The 19,955-nt window shown below is 38.4% G+C and overlaps 2 protein-coding genes across 3 annotated transcripts in view; one reads left to right on the plus strand and one right to left on the minus strand.

Moving 5' to 3' along the window:
* Window positions 1-10,698, minus strand: part of SLX4IP (SLX4 interacting protein) — an 81,570-nt gene extending 70,872 nt beyond the window's left edge. Inside the window, exons 1-3 of one of the 2 annotated variants that reach the window (XM_035552840.2) lie at window positions 10,337-10,698; window positions 9,272-9,452; window positions 2,898-2,955 (exon numbers count right to left, since the gene is read on the minus strand). In XM_035552840.2, coding sequence (XP_035408733.1) covers window positions 2,898-2,924 — 27 coding nt within the window. In that variant the 5' untranslated portion in view covers window positions 2,925-2,955; window positions 9,272-9,452; window positions 10,337-10,698. The remainder of the gene's footprint in view (window positions 1-2,897; window positions 2,956-9,271; window positions 9,453-10,336) is intronic. The other variant, XM_035552841.2, reaches the window with a different exon arrangement.
* Window positions 10,699-11,326: 628 nt separating this feature from the next.
* On the plus strand, window positions 11,327-17,905 carry LOC118251075 (MKKS centrosomal shuttling protein). Its single transcript, XM_035552838.2, has 5 exons — window positions 11,327-11,536; window positions 12,461-13,913; window positions 14,432-14,607; window positions 15,310-15,420; window positions 15,862-17,905. The coding sequence occupies exons 2-5, from the start codon at window positions 12,923-12,925 to the stop codon at window positions 16,297-16,299; spliced, it is 1,716 nt and encodes a 571-aa protein (XP_035408731.1). The 5' UTR covers window positions 11,327-11,536; window positions 12,461-12,922; the 3' UTR covers window positions 16,300-17,905.
* The last annotated feature ends 2,050 nt before the right edge of the window (window positions 17,906-19,955 follow it).

Genomic DNA, 19,955 nt, shown 5'->3' on the forward strand with positions numbered 1-19,955 from the left:
CAAAGGCCTGCAACTCTGAGATAGAACAGAGGCTCTTAATTTCTGAAAGTAGGAAATGCCAAAGTAAAATAAGCTTCCTTTTGAGTTGAGCTATTGAAGTGTAGTAACAACTTAAAAAGTCTTCAGTGTTTGGCAAATGAACAAACTGCAGAAAACAGTAAATGAAATTTTTCTATTACAGCTATAAAATTTTCTGTATTTAGATTTGCAGTTTCATATGGATAAACTCAATTTACATAATTTTGGAAGAGTAATTCTTTCTAGTTTGTCCAAAGTTTTAAACAAGGCCCTAGTGATATTATTTTTCAAGTCTGTATAGAGTTCATGATTTTGCTTTAAGCCTCACCAATTAAAGTTAAGATTTATTTCTCAGAACAGCAGTAAAATACTTTAGCAACACAGAAAGCTTAATTAAATTTGTATGTCTGATTTTACATATTTAGGAGTATTTTACCATATAGTGCTTTATGAAGTATCAATATTACTTAAAATTGAAAATGGCTGATGAAATTAACCTGTATAAAATATTATCTCTTGCACATCACAAAACTATGGCATCCAGCCACTTGGCAAGCAAAGAATGTGTGTTTAGGACTTAACTGTAGTTTCTGTATTAAGGTTTAAAGCAATTTTACTGCATCAATTATTTTATTCCATTCGCTTTTAATTGCCCATAAAAGCAGGCTTAGGAACACCTTTCAAAGATAAGCCAACCCCTCCCTCTACTGGAAACATCTGACCATTACACTGGAGGTACTGAGATCCTGATTTAACGTGCACTTTTAAGAAGCAAACCCATTAAAAACATGACAGGTGTTTTCCTCCTAAATTACGTTCAAGTTAGCCAAGACTTGAAAGATGAATTAGCTGCACATTTCAGTCTCTTACCAAAAAGATTAATGTACACATACTTATAAAATGTAAAAATCTAAAATAGAGAACAGAGAAGGCAAGGCATACATGAAACAGATTTTCAGATTCCATAAAATATCCCCATCGATTTCAAACACAAGGAACCTAAAAATAAAAACATACTATGTTCCATACTCTCCCTGCGGAGAAGAGTGGTAATATGTTCTGCGCTTTATTGGAGTATCTTCTGCACAGGGATCTTTCTTGAAAAAATAAAATCATGTAGAAGTTGGGCTATCTTTCAGAAATGAATTATTCACATTAAATGTACAACCAATGAATATAAAGAAGCAAAAATTCACACAGAAGATCCCTGGTCTAAAATACAATGATATGCATCTCTCTGCCCAAAATGAATTCCAATTAGCTTTTTACATATCTGCCTTGAATAAAACGTATCAAATATGCAATGTAAAGTCAATATGAGTTAATTTTCAACATTCTGTGCATGCAAAAATTATTCTTCATTTCTTAAAGGTTAGTGGGAAGAAAATGAAGTTGTATCTCAAAAGCTATACCTATTATATTGCTTACCTACAAATTCAAGCTCAATGTGAAATGATCCATCTGCTCAGGTGGTGATATTAAAGTACTTAGTGATTACCAGGGTACATACTGAGTAACAGTGAAGTGCCTATGCTGAATCAGCAAACTGTAATAACGCAGGTCAGTAACCAATCATCTTAGGCCTTTTTATCTAGCAAAGATACTTCAACTCATACCACTTGCATTACTATTAATGATATCAAGAGAGATCAGCTGAGAAAAACAATGGCTTTACCCCTTGGTCCTGTTGTTCTCCTGTCAATACACCAGCAGCATATGAAGTCAGCATATCAGATAAAATGAGCTCAAAATCAAAGATATTCCTCCTAACTCCTACCTTAACTGAGAAGTACTGAACAGTATGTCAATAAAGGAGAACATGGAAAAAAATGACATGATAATGTCAATTTAAGGTTTACAATTACGTTAAAACAGTAAAAAGATTTAAATAAGTATCCCACTAAATAAGATAACTTTTCCACGGAAAAGAACACAGACTGTACTCCATAGCAAAAAAAAAATAATAATAATAATTTTAAAATTGGTCTGTTTGTTAAACAGGTTTGTTACCCACAAAAAAATAAGATTCAACAGCTTCCACAGCCTGATCAGCCAGGAAGATTTTTGTAGCTGTACTCCAAAAAAAAAAAAAAAAGTCTCTTCTGTTAAGAAAACTACTCTAACCATTCAGAAATGCACTACCCCAGATGTACGTGAACAAACAGAAGTAGGAAAGATGGTCCAAAAGAGAAGGCTTCACAATTTTTACTAAGCAATTAGTTTAGCTGTTAATTAATAAACTGATACAGTTATGCTAAAAGAATTACAAAGTGCTATATTTATTAAAGAATGTTTTCAAAAGTGTCACACTTCAGACGTATCACTAAATTTGTTTGCAAAAGAAACCATAACAGCATTTTACCAGATATAAAATAACTAATCCCTGAGAATGGGAAGAGAGGCAAGAAAAGATGAAAATGAAGAGTCATATGTGATAAAAAAAGTTTAAGAAAAATACTGCCCTTAAACCACAAATTCCTAGATTATCTGGGAATTACACAAATAATATTGCAAGACTACAGTACAAGAAGAATCAATGCTAAATTTTATGTCTGGTGGCAAATACTGTTTTATCAAGAATTCACACAGTTTCTAGCTACACAACTAATCACTTTTAGTTACATGACTCTAATATTCAGCCAACCTCAGACACACTGTGCCAGCAAGCCAAGAAGTTTGCTTCCAAAGGCAGAAATGTTGATACAAAATATGCTACCAAGACCATAGGCCTGAAGGATGCACCTCTTCATCATTAGCTTTTTAAAACACCGTACAAACATTCTAAGCAGTATCATGAAGTATCTTTTCCTTTTCTTGTTGTGTTTTTGTTTTTTGCTTTTTTTTTTTTTTTTAAGTGAAAGCTATAACATTCTACTTACCTTAATGACAAATTTGTTGGATGCCATGACTGTTATGACTGTTCAATGTAAACTGGTCCTATAAAATAACAATTAAAAATGATCAGCACTAGGAAAAACTCAGATCTCTATACCAGAAAAGAGGGAATATTATTCAACAGGGAATATTTTCAAATCTATTACTCTTTTTCCTCATTATTGCTGCTCTTCGTACTATATTCTCTGCTTTAAGAAACCCAAGGAAACCTGTTCTTTTTTGGAGAATTACTTAGCTGCTTGTCTCAGTTTCTTTAAAGAACTTTATTACCATTCAGACACTAAGCAACAAACATCTGAAATACAAAATTAGAACTATTTTTCAGACCAGTACCAAGGTAGAGACAAAATGACCTTAATTATCCTAAACAACCTTTCAGACAGCAGCAAACTAAACCCGGAATGTTCCTTTACTACTGTCTCAACCTCTGGCCCCCCTGGTCTAACTTCTCTTCCAAAACAATGCCTTCACATAAAATCCATTTGCATAGCTCAAAGAAAGAATAAAGAATAAGAGAGAGAAGAAAAACACACACAAAAAATTGAAAAAAGGCCTTGTTTTCAAAGGGGAAAAATAGCAAAACCAAAACCTTAATACATGAAATAATACCAGAACTTGTCAGAGTCCTCAAGTCTCAGTGAAGTTCATCCCCTCCTATCTTGTGGATAATCCACTCCAGTGTAGCTAGGGAGCCCATGACAGGCTGCATATGTCAATGCTCCTACAGGAATAACATCTGTCTCAAATATAATACGTCATCGTGCTCTTAACAGGAGTTCAGCAAGGCCAAACTGCAGAAAGCAAATTTCAGAATACAGACACCTATTTGCTATGTACAGTTCTGGTACTCAGGCGTATCAGAGTTTAAACCAGTGGAAGAACAGAGCACATTTTTTTGTTGGTTGTTCTATTTTGGTTTGGGGTTTTGGATTAAAGAAGTTATGGCTTCTGGTTTACTATGTGTGTTTGTATGTTCATGTAAAATTTTAAACTTTTCATTACATGCATAAAGCAATGTGACCTGAGCATTTTTCTGGTTGCACAAATGTAAAGTGAATTTCAGACATCCTCTTGCTTATCCCAAACAGGATTTAGTCAGCTTAATTTGGCATAGTCAGTGAGAAGTATTCAGCTGCACAGATCCTGACCCTGACCAGGGCCATTCCAAATAACTTAGGAGGTGTTAATTCATGCTGGAAGCTAAACCCACTCTCCTCCCTTGGGTACAAGAGGAAAGCTCTAGTTAATCACTAAGACTTTTTTTCCTTAGAAGAACACTGTAACTCACTCAAATGACTACAGCCTTCAAGTAGACTTGCAAAGCAAGCCACAACTCTTGTCACCTGTCAAATTCATTTCAGTTTTTTAACTGCCTTTTTCCTACCTGACAACAATTACAATCACTACACTGAAAATACTGGAGAAGTTCATCACTCTCCACATAAACGTGAGCTAAACATTCACTTATCAAAAGGCAGCAAATTATGTGAAATCAGTGAAAGCCTTTCCATCTAGTCCCACGATGCTAGAATTCAGAACAGACATGGGATAGGCCCAATGGTACCAAATTATTAGCTACAAACACCAGAGAATGTGTCTGTGTCTGTATCTGGCACCTGCAATAGACAAACTGCAACAGAAATCACGCAGAGAATGGAGCTGACTTCTACATTCTAAAGTTTCCTAAAGGAGTAGTCTCTTAACACGCTAGAGGAATCTGATCTTTTTTTAAGAGATAGTACAGAAAAAGAGTAAGAATGCAGGAATATGTACCCACTTCCCACTGCATAGTTCCAGTTACTGTAAAACATTGTGACAGAGCTGTCAAAACTTCAGGACGCAAGTCAGGTTGGTGATATCTTTCTCTGTCAGGCACTACACTTAAAAATGCAGTCATTATCCTTATTTAGCTTTAAAAAAAAAGGCAAAACAAGATAAAGACCAACTTAAGAACAACGTAGCATAGCACAGATAATTTTGATCTTAAGATCCAACCACAATTATTTTGAATTAGATAATCACTTCTCTGCAGTGCTTTCATTCCAAATATCCAAATGCCGAGACCTGACACCTCAGAACAACTACATGAAAAAGTGAAAGCTGCAAGGGTGCAATTCCATATACTGGCTCAATGAAAACTTCCAGTTACTTCAATAATTTGTTTATACATCATGTCAATATCCAAGCAGTAAGAAACAGAAATAGTAAATGCATTGTAAACAGTGAGAAATAACACAGTTACAGTAACAACCGGTTTAAGAATGAGTTTGAACTGAGAGCCATTCCGCAAGTAACTACTGAAAATAAACTTCAATATAGCTAATAAGACATTTTTACTATGTTCTGAAAAAGCTCAAAGTTAGAGGAATTGTATCTCCAGTCCAGGAAGGCTGGGCGCTCCTCAAGAAGGAAATCTTAACGGCACAGGAGCGGTCCGTCCCCACGTGCCCAAAGACGAGCCGGCGTGGAAGAAGACCGGCCTGGCTCAACAGAGAGTTGCGGCTTGTGCTTAGCAGAAAAAAGAGGGTTTATAATCTTTGGAAAAAAGGGCGGGCCGCTGAGGAGGACTACAAGGATGTAGCGAGGCTGTGCAGGGAGAAAATTAGAAAGGCCAAAGCTCATCTGGAGCTCAACCTGGCTACTGCCGTTAAAGACAACAAAAAATCCTTTTACAAATATATCAATGCGAAACGGAGGACTAAGGAGAATCTCCATCCTTTACTGGATGCGAGGGGAAACCTAGTTACTAAGGATGAAGAAAAGGCTGAGGTGCTTAATGCCGCCTTTGCCTCAGTCTTTAGCGGCAATACCGGTTGTTCTCTGGATACCCAGTGCCCTGAGCTGGCGGAAGGGGATGGGGAGCAGGATGTGGCCTTTGCTATTCATGAGGAAATGGCTGGCGACCTGCTAAGGAGCTTGGATGTGCGCAAGTCGATGGGGCCGGATGGGATGCACCCGAGGGTACTGAAAGAACTGGCGGAGGAGCTGGCCGAGCCGCTTTCCATCATTTATCGGCAGTCCTGGCTATCGGGGGAGGTCCCAGTTGACTGGCGGCTAGCCAATGTGATGCCCATCTATAAGAAGGGCCGGAGGGCAGACCCGGGGAACTATAGGCCTGTCAGTTTGACCTCAGTGCCAGGAAAGCTCATGGAGCAGATTATCTTGAGGGTCATCACGCAGCACTTGCAGGGCGAGCAGGCGATCAGGCCCAGTCAGCATGGGTTTATGAAAGGCAGGTCCTGCTTGACGAACCTGATCTCCTTCTATGACAAAGTGACGCGCTTGGTGGATGAGGGAAGGGCTGTGGATGTGGTTTACCTTGACCTCAGTAAGGCTTTTGACACCGTTCCCCACAACATTCTCCTCAAGAAACTGGCTGCTCGGGGCTTGGACTGGCGTACGCTTCGCTGGGTTAGAAACTGGCTGGATAGCCGGGCCCAGAGAGTTGTGGTGAATGGAGTCAAATCTGGTTGGAGGCTAGTCACAAGTGGTGTCCCCCAGGGCTCAGTGCTGGGGCCGGTCCTCTTTAATATCTTTATCGATGATCTGGATGAGGGCGTCCAGTGCACCCTCAGTAAGTTTGCAGATGACACCAAGCTAAGTGCGTGTGTCGATCTGCTTGAGGGCAGGAAGGCTCTGCAGGAGGATCTGGATAGGCTGGAGCGATGGGCTGAGGTCAACTGTATGAAGTTCAACAAGGCCAAGTGCCGGGTCCTGCACCTGGGGCGCAACAACCCCAAGCAGAGCTACAGGCTGGGAGATGAGTGGTTGGAAAGCTGCCTGGCCGAGAAGGACCTGGGAGTATTGGTTGATAGTCGGCTGAATATGAGCCAGCAGTGTGCTCAGGTGGCCAAGAAGGCCAACAGCATCCTGGCCTGTATAAGAAGCAGTGTGGCCAGCAGGTCTAGGGAGGTGATTGTCCCCCTGTACTCGGCTCTGGTGAGGCCGCACCTTGAGTACTGTGTTCAGTTTTGGGCCCCTCGCTACAGGAAGGACATGGACGTGCTCGAGCGAGTCCAGAGAAGGGCGACCAAGCTGGTGAGGGGTCTGGAGAACAAGTCTTACGAGGAGCGGCTGAGGGAGCTGGGCTTGTTCAGCCTGGAGAAGAGGAGGCTCAGGGGCGACCTTATCGCTCTCTACAGTTACCTTAAAGGAAGCTGTAGTGAGGTGGGGGTTGGTCTGTTCTCCCACGTGCCTGGTGACAGGACGAGGGGGAATGGGCGAAAGTTGCGACAGGGAAGTTTTAGGTTGGATGTTAGGAAGTACTTCTTTACTGAAAGGGTTATTAAGCATTGGAACGGGCTGCCCAGGGAGGTGGTGGAGTCGCCATCCCTGGAGGTCTTTAAAAGACGTTTAGATGTAGAGCTTAGTGATATGGTTTAGTGGAGTACTTAGTGTTAGGTCAGAGGTTGGACTCGATGATCTTGAGGTCTCTTCCAACCTAGAAATCTGTGTCTGTGTCTGTGTGTCTATCTACTGCAACTCATCAGCTCCATAGTAATACTAAATAGCAAGTAATAAAGAGCAAAGTGAATTTTCAAATAATGCTCACACACACAGAACCTGGAATACCACGCCATGAAACGCAAGACTATCATCCTCCCCTGCACAAAACAGCCCTAAAATCTTTACTACCTTATCACGTAAATTCTGTCAACGTTACTGATAGCAAGTTTCAGAAACAGCATAGGGAACGGTGCTCTTGATCACTTACAATATCATATTTTTCAATTCAGTCTGGTAGTAAGATGCTACTTCACTTTGGAAGTAAATGTAGCGGAACTACTGTAAGAATCTTAGTAGGAGATAAAATCTAGTAATTCTTGAAACAGCAGCTGCTAGAACTAGGACAGATTGAAGCTAAAAGGAAATGGCATCCACCAAAGCAAAAAACAATTGTGTTTCTCAATGTCTTTTAATGGTACACAACATTATACTCTTGGTGTTCAAGAACTCCAAGAAAGGACTACCCCCCCACACACAGAAAAATGAAAAGCAGGTAATAAGATACATCACAGCCCTTCCCAAACAGCACAAAACCTGGATATTTATGGCTTATCAGATCCTCTGTAGAAAACAACAAAAAAAATCTGGTCTCCAAATTTGAAGCAGCATCGCAGATTTTTTTTTTTTAATTTTAGTGAAAGGTGAGTATCTATAGCTTTGTTAACAATCCCTCCATCTTGTCCCCAAAACCAAAAAGAAAAAAAATAAAAATAGATAGAAAAACAGTAGGCAAAAACTACCAAAAAAAGAAGAGTGATAATTGCTATAGATAGTTTCTTTAATTAAATTTAGAATTACAATTTGCTGTGGAGCACGCCATCAACAAAGAGCTCCTACAACAGCAAAGATAATATTAGCAAACCTAACATTGACATGGAATTAACTATACCTTGCATTACAGTAACCAAAAGGCTAACAATGATAGAACACAAGGTACATTCCCTAATCTACCTAGGTGGTACACCATTTCTGAGCTGTGTATGGCACAAATTTCACAATGGTGCTGTAGGTTTGTGAACTCAAGAACTATATCTTGACTGGTAATGTTTTATCATTAATCTTTACAGTAGCGATGATATGAAGAAGAGTTGAAACAAAATATGCCAGAGTATCATCTCCTCCCCAAATGTTCGTGTCTTGCTTGAAAACAAATTAGAAATGGGTGTTTATCATCTAAATTATTCTGGCATTAGCAACCTCTTTTACGTAGAAATTTGCCACCCACCAACAACGCTACTGTGACAAGGACCATTAAAAGAAAGAAACCGTTTCCAAAACTAATTTACAAAGCAATAGAAGAAACAAAACCAAAATACTAATATTCAGAAATCAGGAAAAAAAACATCAGTTCTACAAGAAAAGACACTAACGCTCCTCAAAATACGTTATCTTCCACATTGCAAAACACGAGATTGAGATCTACTATGATTGCTGCTATTTGGCGACAAAATCTGTTTAATGGAATATCAGATATTTCACAAACTAATGCAAGCCTGAAAATGAAACTATGCATAAGGAAACATGAAGACAACCATAAGACAGAAAAGCTACTCTCAGAAATTATAGTCTTAAAAATAAAGCCAACAAGTTTTCGTGTGTTGTTGGTAGTATTTTAACACCTAAATTTTTAATGGACAGCCTCAAAAGTGAAAAAAAATAAAGCTCTAGAATTAAACATATAGGTTCCTGGTAGCAAGAATGAGATATATTTCAAAAATGATGTAGCAGAATATCTTTCTTTCTGAAATTTGAGGTTAAGTGGAATGGTAGACACTCAGAAGAACTGAGGAAACAGGGCTTCCCAGAAAGCAAGCTAAAAGTATTTTCAGTCAGCTGATGAACACCATCTTACCTTAGCAAAGAAGGGACTGCCAGTGCTGAAGCAATTTGGAATTCAGTAGAGATAAGGAACTGAAAATTCCTGCCACACATGCCCACTTGAAAATACAGCAGCTTCTAACACAACAGCTGCAAACTGTTCACACTCTGCCCATCTTTGGGTGCCTTTACCACATGCGTGGAGAAGCAGGCACCTGAAAAAGACAAAAACAAAAACACTAATTGAGGACCTCTTTAAGAGTAGTCAATAGTAACTGTTTTTTATAAAAGAATAAAATTAACCTTCATGATATATATTTTTTTCTGAACTCAGAGTTTAGATATCAGACAGTGAGTGCTGTCCAGTGCAGACTCAAGGCTCTTTCAGTCCGTTTCTGACCTCCGATCCTACACCTCAGGTCACTGAGTGGTGACACTGAGCAATACACATATTTAGTAAAGCATTTCTACATCTGGAGGAACACAGCAGCATCTTTAGGTTTTGTTGTCTCAGGAATTTCAGGCCCACCATAGCCTTTTTTGCACTTAACCATTGGAAAATGGTATTCCAAAAAGTTTATTTTAGCTCATTGTTATCTAAACATTTTCAGAGCACAGTACATTGCAATAACGTTACGCTTTCACTAAACAAGTGTTGTGATTTAAGGGAAATGAAAGAAACGTGAGAGCGGCCAATTACAGGCAGGTACTAGTTGTTATCCTTTTGCATAGCTGAGTGAAGTACCAGCTACTCCAGATTTTATTTATTTTTTATAAAGCGTTACAGTCCTTTCTGTGTAGAGATTAAAACTTAAATTTGTCTTAATTTAAAAACAATTTTTAAAAACCTGCCTTTTGGCTGCAATGATAAGCTCTGCAGTTCTGCACAAACAAAATAATAATAATAAAAAGACAAGTATGATAGAAGATAGTGACATGATATAGTGATAGTGACAGCAAGAGTACGGGGAAAGCAGAGAAGCGTGAGTACAGGAAAGTGCAGAATAAGACAAGCAGCCAGGGTGTTTGGAGAAGCAGTCAGGGAACTGAGGCAAGGACGATTTCGTGAATGTGTTTTGGTGAGGATACCAGCGTCTACCTGCACGAAGGCTCAGCCAGGTGAGCGAAGGAGTGATGCAGAGTGACTGCAGCCGGAGCGGGGCAAAGCTGAGGTGTTTTTTTTTAAAAGCCTGGGTGATGCTTCACAGGGCGGCGCCTGAGGGACGCGCGGCGGCAGCCGGCCGCTGCCCTTCCGCAAACCACCGCCTGGCACCTTGGTTTCTAGAGAAAAACTAAGAAAAGCGGTGACCGGCGGAGCAGCGCTGCCGAGCCATGCGGGCACCACACCACCAGCCCCTAACGGTTCTAACGTCTCCCCTGCCCCCAAGCAAGATGTCCGCCGAGCGCGAGCTTCTTCTCCCCTATCCAAAATGGCCGCCAGGTGTAGCCGCTGCCCGCCCAGCGTTGCCCGAACGCAAAATGGCGGCTGGGGGGTAGTGGCCGGACGGGGCTCGGTAGAAGGCTGGTCACGTGGAGAGGGGCTGGCCAATGGCAGGCGAGGAGAAGGACGCCGCCGCACGCAGGTCGTTCCCGGCCGGTGGGAGCTCGAACGCGCGGCACCAGGAGCCTGAGGTGCTGGGGGGGGGGGGGTGCGCTGAGGCGAGTTGAGGGCGGTCGCGCTTGGGGTGGATACTCTTATTTTTTTTAGCTGGGGGGAATAGCGCGTTTTAAAACTGCTTTGCGTTGGCTTCCTCTTCGAATATTTGCCGTTTGAAGCGGTAACGTGTGTAATTAGGTAAACGTAACAAAGTAACGAAGCTTTATTAAGATTTAGCATCCTGAAACTTGAAGCAGAAATAGCAATTAACGTTTCAAGATGCCTGAACTGAGGTTGTTTTTAAAGCCTTTTTATTTCCTGAAGGTCACAAAGTAAGGCTTTCTTGTATCATTTTGTTTTAATCATGGGCTGCACTGTAATTAAAGATATTAACGTTCAGGTTTATCTGTTCTGTGCTGTTAGAAGAGAAAGAATTTGTGGAATATCTTTAAAATAAACTGTCTTTACCTAGGTAGATGCCACTTTACAATGGGCCTTAAAACCTTCTGGAAGAGCTACAAAGTCCTGATTGTTATGGGAGCTGGCCTTGGGCTGGTGCACTGGGGGTGGTTTCACATCAAGTCCAGCCCCATCTTCCAAGTGAAGACAGAGGACTTTGTGCCAGAACCTGCGATTGTGGCATATGTGATGCAAAAAGATAACAAAAATAAAGAAAAGTAGCTTTAGTGCTATTTGTTGTAGGTAAGTTTCCTAGTTAGTTGTCTGCGTTGAGGCAGGTGATGAGTCAAATGAGTTTTCTAACAGATGCAGTCTTCTAGAGTTTTTTATTCTTTTGCAGCTGAGTTAACATGGTAGTTACATACACCCAAAAATTGCATCATGTATCTTCGCAAACTGCTGTTAAATCCTGTGTAATAAGATGAATTGAGTTATGCTATTACAGGACTTAAATTTGTTTTAGAAACCAGCCCCGTCGCTTTTCAAGACAATAGTCAAATTCCTGTGACTGACTTGGTCTGTAATAGCATCTTTTCAGGTTCAAAACTGCTCAGAAATAATTGTGACTTTACATAGAGTAATATGTTGTATTGTTAATAGCAATACTGATTACGATATCAAAAGAATGGTTAAGTGTGAGAGAAGTCTAAATACTGCAGAGATTATGTATAAATGTAAACAAATACATATTTAAATTCTGAAGTGTTTAAGAGCTTAAAAAAAAATGTATGCAAGATGTCTTTCAGAGGCTTCTTAAAAGTTGGTTGAACATTAAGTGCTTTTGTTTCTGAAGTAGTTCCTTGGGAAGCAATGCTGAGCATTCCAGTTCTTTTGTTCTTGTGTTAAAACAGCTTGACATCGCTATGATGCTAATATGATACTATGTGATACGCTATGATACTTTCATACATTTCAGTGCAGTTTATAGTAGCCTGCTATTTATTGACCTACAAGTAAAACAGTATAAATCTGGAGGTCAGAATTGAAGAAAATAACAAAAATGTAGTTTGTGTACTTCATGCTTATATATAATATTAATGTGTATTCTCAAATAGCATTATAGATTGGTATTTGTCCTTAAGTGATGTTGTGTGGAAAAAAGTAGAAGATCAAGCTATGTGATATTGTCAGAAGATTATGCTAATGCCTTTCTGTTTTTTGTTGTAGATATAAATAGCTTTGAAGATTTTTTCACCTGTGAGTGTTGCCAGAAGAAGAGATGAGGAAAGCTAGCTGGAGTAGAAAGAACATTCTACTAGTGGCAGGACTGTCATTTATAGGTGTCCATTTTGGAACCATGCTTGTAAACTTTGTTGCAAAAAAATCTGTTCGATCACATTCAGAAACTAAAAAAGATGATCGTTGTGAATGAAATAGCTTATTGTTGTCATTATATATAAATTTCACAATATGTCTCATTTTAAGAGATGGATCCTGAGCAGATAATCAAATGTATTTATCATACCGTTTCACATTGAAAATAGTAATCCTTGGCTACAAAGAATAAAATGTAGTAATTTGAATTTAATGTACTGTGAATTAAATTTTGAATTTAAAGTGCTGTGAATCCTAGATCCAAGTAAAAACAAAATCTGATTTGGAGGCCAGAATTAAAATGTTAATTTGAAAATGTCTCGTCTTGAAGCTAAAAAGCCTTCATTATTTATTAGTGACCCTTTAAGTAAAGATACAGGTAGCCAGTCACTGTCTCTGTTAAATAGGATATTAAAATCTTGCTATGGTCCTGCTGGTAGACTTAAGCAACTCCACAATGGTGTAGGAGGCTATGTATGTATAACTTCACAATCTTCAGCCATACTTGGCCATCTTTCTGTCAGCCATCCTGTGTTAAAGGTTTTAACAGCCTCTGTACAGAACCACATAGCACGCTTCAGTGACTGTGGCTTATTTACTGCTATTCTTTGCTGTAGCTTGATTGAAAACTTTAAAAGCCTACATGTTCCATCTTGCACAGTCATTGAAATAAGCAAACATCTTTTGAGTTTGTGTACTGACTACCTCAAATCTGAGGCCTGTGGTTGCCGAGTATCTGTGGATTTTAGCAATCTCAAGACTCTTCTTTGTTTGGCACGCAGCATATTAACAAGCAAACCCACTTGCATGCTTAATGCAACAGAAGCTGATCATCTCACCATGCTAATAGTAAAGGCTTTCATGTTTACTATTCCATGTCATGTTGAAACTAAAGCTGTTTTAGGAAAGTGTGTAACAGTGCCTGTGAAAGGTAGAAGAGTTCTGGATTCTACAGTTCTTCCTGGACTACTGATAGAAACACCAGAAATTCAATTTGCGAAACTACTTTCTGTCAAAAGAATTTCTTCTGACACTATCAAGATAGCACTTTTCTGTGTGTCCATGTCAGGAGACCTCTTCAACCCTGAAGAAGGAACCATAACAGTCCATCACAGAATTTCTCTAGAAATGTCAGAGCTGAATCAGTTGCTTAATGTAGGAAAGCAGCTGGTTAATGATGAGGTGGGCCTTGTAGTGTGCCAGAAAGTTATCCATCCATCATTGAAACAGTATCTTAAAGAGAATCAAGTCATGGCTGTGGACAGAGCTGGGCTATCTGTGATGGAACCCCTGAGTCAAATGACAGGTAAGGAGCAAGTTTTCTGCACTAAGTTGTTACCCTTAATGTTAGTCTTGTAACGAAAACCTACCTAGGTTGTTGTCATTGCAGAGCAGGGATTCTCTTTATTTCTGTCTCTCCTGTCTTAGCAGCAGAGCAAGTGTTTCAAACCAGAAAGTGCTCCTTTCTTGTCTGAAAGCAATTCAAGTGACTGGCTAGCTGCAATGGCAACATACCGCACAGGTGATCACTGGTTGCTCCTTGAGGAGTATCTAATTCTAGCAACCATTTGCAGATGTAGATTATTTTCAAACTCCTTTCTAATGAGAGTAATAAGGTTACCTATTATCTAAAACTAAATCTTGCACTTTGAAAATGTTCTGGTTTCTGCTTGCAATTTCCTCTGTGGTCACAAATGTTAGATATTGAAGAACATAATTTAAAAAGCCAAGAGGGGAAAAAATGTTCATGCTTTATGAAACGCAACAGGCATCTGTTCTGAGGGCATTAATACATGCTGTTCTCTACTTTTCTTAATTGGGCAGGTTCCAAGCCTATAGCTTCCATACATTCATTTTCTCCCAGTTGTTACGGAAGTTTGAAGGATGTGTGCACTAAGAGTTTTGGCTCAAAACATTTTGTCCATCTAATTCCCAATGACACAGTTATCTGCAGCTTGGTACTCTGTAACAGAAATGAAACGGCGTGGGATGAACTGAAGGTGGGCACGTTTTCTTGAAATATTTCTTGAAAAAGTCATGTTTTTAGTGGAAAAAATAAAGGGAAAAGAAAAGTATAAATACAGTGATTTTAAAAAATATTTGGTTCCCAAATGAAACTTAGTTAGATTTAAGGAAATAGCTTCAAAAAAGTGATTTAGAAACTCCATTGTTTCCAGACTTTCAAAATCTTTGGAGTGCTTGTGTTCCTTTAACACCTCTATTTTAATGCTGGAAGTTGTTCAGAGAGAAATTTTTCACCTGTTCTTAAAGCCAGTGCTAGGTAAATGTTTTCATTCTCATTCTTGGTTAATGGGAGCTCAAAGTAAAAATTGCCCATCGAAAGGTCACCAGCAATGCCTGCAAGGCTGGTCAAGCATAGTTCTCCATTGAATAGTTACTCTAAAAATGGTGTTGATATTGGTTGACTTTCTAAGTCAGCTTTGCAAAAAGGAATAAAATATAGCATTTTTTCTGTTCTTCCATATGGAGTGTGGACAAATAAAGACTATTCTTCAGTTATTAAACATGGTTTTGGAAGTGACATGGCAAGTTTATATTCACACCATTCAAATTTATGAAGTCTCTCCCAGGAATTACTAAAAATCTTTATTCCAGTAGGTATTGTTTGTTTTTTTTAAAGTTTGGGGGGGGAAATCTTATTTATTATGGTATGTGTAACAAAAAATTCGTATGGTTTTCAGCGTGCCTGTGAAACTGCAGAGCATGTGTTACAGTTAACAATTAAGGAACCCTTGGCTTTGTTAGGAGGCGGCTGTACAGAAAGTCACTTGGCTTCATATATAAGATACAAGGTATGTTTAAGATGAGTTTTTTTTAAAGCTGGTTAATATACCTAGGAAGCAAAACTTTCTGTAGAATTACTGTTACGGTTTGCACTTGTCATTTGTAGGTTAATGTTGCACTTCTGTATAACCTCATAAAACAAAGGGGTGTTTTTGAAGCACTCTGCTAGGGGCATCTTTTTCAGAGTTTAATACTGTATTTGTACTTGTTAATGTTTCTTTAGGTATCTATAATAGTGTTTAAGTGTTAAAGTAAAAATTAAGTTGTTTTTATTGAGTGATAATCTGCAGAACTCAGCTTTGATATGTCTAGAAATTTTTTCTGTTAGAATAATGTAACAATTTTTCTGTTAAGGCTGAACCATCTTTAAAAATAACAGCACTTCAAATGTTTGACTAAAGCTATTTCTGTAAAACTGTTCTAATTTTTTCTTGCTTTTGTTTTTTTAGACTTGTAGTCTGTCTACTAGCAGCTTTAAAGATGCAGATTGTTCTCAGACACAATACCAGTTGATTGCTGATGCTTTTTGCCGCTCCCTGGAGTCTGTAGCTTGCTCTCTGAGTCATGATGATGAAATTCTCACAGACGCGGTTTATGGACACTGTTGGCTTGTCCCATCAGGTTTTCCCTCTGTCTCTAATTGGTCAGATTTACTCTCAAAATGTGGCTGCGGAATTAACAGTAATACTCAGAATCTCAACTGGAGGCTTTTGCAACCCCACTTTGGCTCTCCAACTATACAGAGCCGCCCAAAAGAGCCTTCAGTAGATGCTGCGGACTTGCTGACACTGGACTGTTTTGCTGCAAAGTACAGTGGCCTACAAGTAGCTGTGGAGACAGCCAATCTGATTTTGGATCTCTCATGCATAATTGAAGATCAAAATTAGCTCTATGATATGAATTGTGTTGCACAGTGAGATACTTAATCATAGAATCACAGAATGGTTTGGGTTGGAAGGGAACTTAAAGCCCATCTAATTTCAACCCCCTGCCATGGGCAGGGACACCTCCCACTAGAGCAGGTTGCCCAAAGCCCCATCCAAGCTGGCCTTGAACACTGCAAGGGAAGGGGCATCCACAACTTTCTCAGCAACCTGTTGCAGTGCCTCACTACCCTCATAGTAAAGAATGTCTTCATCTCTAATCTAAATCTACCCTGTTTTTAGTTTAAAGCCATTCGCCCTTGTCCTATCACTACACTCCCTAACAAAGAGTCCCTCTCCTGCTTTGCTGTAGGCCCCTGTTAGGTATTGGAAAGTCACTATAAGGGTCTAAAAAGTAATTATATTTGAAAGCAGAGTAATGTATAACATATTAAGGTACTTAGAAACGGTTAGAGTATGAACAACAGACAGAAATTAAGTCTGTCAGCTATGAATTACTCTTCTGATTGTTAAGCTACTGACATATAGCATTTTCAAATGTTTAACATGGTAGAAATTGTGAAATGATAAGCCAAATATTCAGTGAGTCACAGCAACATGACTTACAAGTATTCAAATAGGTATATTCAAAAGAGCGAACTACACTTCAAAAATTGCATTTCTCGTGTCCTTCTAGGAGATTTGAATGTTCTGCTTCAGTAAATAAAATGCTAAATTGAAGGAGGCTGTCTGATGTTCCTGCTGTATTATGCAAAGTGTTGGATGTTTCTGTAGACTCTGGCCTCTTCAAAGGAATGGGGAAAATGGATTTACTTGCTGAGGAAAATATGTTATGGATTAGAATTTATGTCGTCTCAGCAAAAGCTTTACATAGATTTTTGTACTGCAGCAAGATGTTATCACTAGTATTTTTAATTTTCTAAGTAAAAAGAGAAGGGTTTCCTTAGCAAATACCTTGAGCAACTTATTGTCAGATTCTGCTCTGAAGTACCTTTTCCTGTACTTGGTTTCTAAATTGCTGGAAGACTTTCAATTCATATATAATTTATTTAGTAAGTTGTTAAAAATCAACCTGAAGATCTTAAGGTAGCAGGTAATGGAAAATTTAAAAAGAAATGGCAGACTGACTGACTTGGGGGGAAGCTTTTTTTGTACAGTGGACCCTGATTGCTTTCTGTGGAATACAGGAAAGTTTATAAATGTTTCTATTATATAAGTAAAGATGCAAGAATGTCCCAGTTACCATTCACTTAACTCTTTGCATATAGTTTCTTTTAATGAACTAAGGCTTTAAGCTGCACAGACATGTTTTGCTCTTTAAATAAGGCTTACACTGAATGAAACTTTCCCATTTTCAGCATGCATGCAAGATCAAAAGAGGTGTTATAGTTTCTTAAATTAATTTTCTTTATCCCTTTTCTCCTTCCTCCTTGTTTTCCATCACAAGGGGCAAATTATTCACGACATGCTTTTCCAGAAAACAGAGTTACGTAGTCTGCTTATGTTTCCTCATCTCCTAAGTTTTTAATTTATGTACTGAGTATAAACAGTGAAATTGTCTTGTGTAACTCAGTTTTGAAAGGTGTAATTAAATACAGATCTTTCCAGACCTTTTGTACAAAGTCCTTTTCATTTCTAGGAACATGAATGCCTTTATCACTGGGGGGAAAAAAAAAAGTTATTTAAATTTCTGTATCTTTTTATGTCCTGAAAGGATTGTTTCAGTGCTATAAGGCACTTAGAAGGCACCTGGGAATTTGTGGAAGAATGTTACAAGGGATATTCATATCTCAGTCCTCAAATATGCTATGAAAAATACCAAAAAATCACAAATAATGAAGCTAAATGATGGTGTATATCTGAAAGCACAGAAGAATCTTGGTGTTGCTTCATCCAATTGAGTCTCTAACTCAGTACTGAATTAAAGTATTTTACTTTAATAGCAGCTTGTTATGCAGTGCAAAATGTTTAGTTGACTGCAGCTGTGAAGTGAAAATTAAAACATTTAAGAAGTAGTTCCTGGTATCCTTTTGCTTTGGTATCTGAAGATAAGTTCAGAGCCCCTATCATACAGTTGTTAGCTGTGATTCTAATCCCCACCAATTTAAAAAGCACATTAGAAAATTGTGGAAGCACTAGGAAAACCTAAAATGTGGTATGTCATTGGCTAAAATACTTTAATAAAAGCATAAGAAAGTGTAAACTTCATAGTGAAGATCTTAAGTTAAATTTGGTTTTTGATGACTAGATAAAAATTCATTTATACCTGAACCAAAGATTGTTTCATATATTAATATAGTCTTAATAAAAAGTAATTTTTCTCCCAATGTGACAAACATAAATAAGCACCTGGCACTGCTTTTTATGGGCAGTGCATGCTCAGTTCTCAGTTGTGCTGGATTCTTCCCGTACCTTCAGAAGTTTAGTTAGCCTACTTTTAACAGGTAATATACGAGGAATGCAACTTCAGATATTGTTTAAAATTCAAGTAAATTAAACTTTAATTCTCAAACCAAGAGCAGCATAAAATTAACTTTGCTAAACTCCAATGTTTCTTGATGAAACACAGATGTAAAAATGGCATTCCCTAACTCTCCCCCCATGTTTTTGGGTTGGCAAAATGAAATATCACCAGTTCAATGTCTTCTGAGAAGACACTGTGGTTTTATTCCTGCTCTCCTTGGAATTTAAAGTTTGTTCAGTGGGAGAAATTAGCATTTATATGGGTATTATTAAAAGGCTAGTGTTTTCTGATTGTGACCTCTTTTTTTCTGTTGACCTCTGCAGAGTGCTCAGAGGTTTTTAATTTTAATAATTCTGCTGATAATGCGCAAGGAGGTACATTCATCTTCAGCCTTCTCAGCTGTGCTAGTGCTCATAGCCTAGCACAAGCTAAAAGTGCTGATGATATAATCACTCAGGTCAGCAAGTTTAAGATACCAATTTAATGTAGTTGCTTCTCAATTCGGTATTTTAGTTTGTTTGGTATTGAAAACTTCAAAGTGAATAAGACCTGAAAGGCTGAGTAATTTAGGGATATTTACTATTTCTATTACTGCATCCTATTTCAAGTAGACACCATTAAACATTTACGTTTTGACTTTGGCTAGTAATATGACAAACCTGTTCTTCACTGATTCTGCTACTATTTGCAAATTTTTAGAGTAATAACTGGTCCATATCTTTTTTTTTTTCTGTTGATTTACCTATCTGTAAAACAGAATTGGAGATGATGCTTTTTAAGGCATGGAGACTAGTGGGTGAAGTGTTTTAAGTAAGATTCAAATGCTGAAGTAAGGAACTATTTGATTAAGGGGAGCAAAGAAACAGGTTTTTCAAAACAAATTTAGATCCTTACTAAAAGACTATGCTCTGCGTTTGTTTTGGACCAGATCTTCATGTGATGCTAAGTGGTGTAGATCCTTGAAGGTAGGGTAAAAACAAATTTATGAGTTCAGGAAACTTAACCTTACTCTACCAATAGCACAACACGGATATTTCAGAAGTGTTTTGGCATTTCTAGGCTAATCAGCCATTACAGTTTTTGATCTTTACCTATAAAGGAAGAGTATCTATTGTTGCCCAGGTTTGTAAGAAAAATACTGGTTGGAATGTCACAAGCACAGCAGAGTATGTGCAAATAGTTTATCTTGTTCCAA

This window comes from Cygnus atratus, chromosome 3, assembly GCF_013377495.2.
Source record: "Cygnus atratus isolate AKBS03 ecotype Queensland, Australia chromosome 3, CAtr_DNAZoo_HiC_assembly, whole genome shotgun sequence".
Classification (NCBI taxonomy): domain Eukaryota; kingdom Metazoa; phylum Chordata; class Aves; order Anseriformes; family Anatidae; genus Cygnus; species Cygnus atratus.

Excerpts from the sequence above, each read along its gene's own strand:
- LOC118251075 (XM_035552838.2), top strand. The coding sequence starts at position 12,923 with ATGTCTCGTCTTGAAGCTAAAAAGCCTTCATTATTTATTAGTGACCCT. Across the intron at positions 14,608-15,309 it reads CGGCGTGGGATGAACTGAAG|CGTGCCTGTGAAACTGCAGA; the intron begins GTGGGCACGTTT and ends TATGGTTTTCAG. Across the intron at positions 15,421-15,861 it reads CTTCATATATAAGATACAAG|ACTTGTAGTCTGTCTACTAG; the intron begins GTATGTTTAAGA and ends TTGTTTTTTTAG.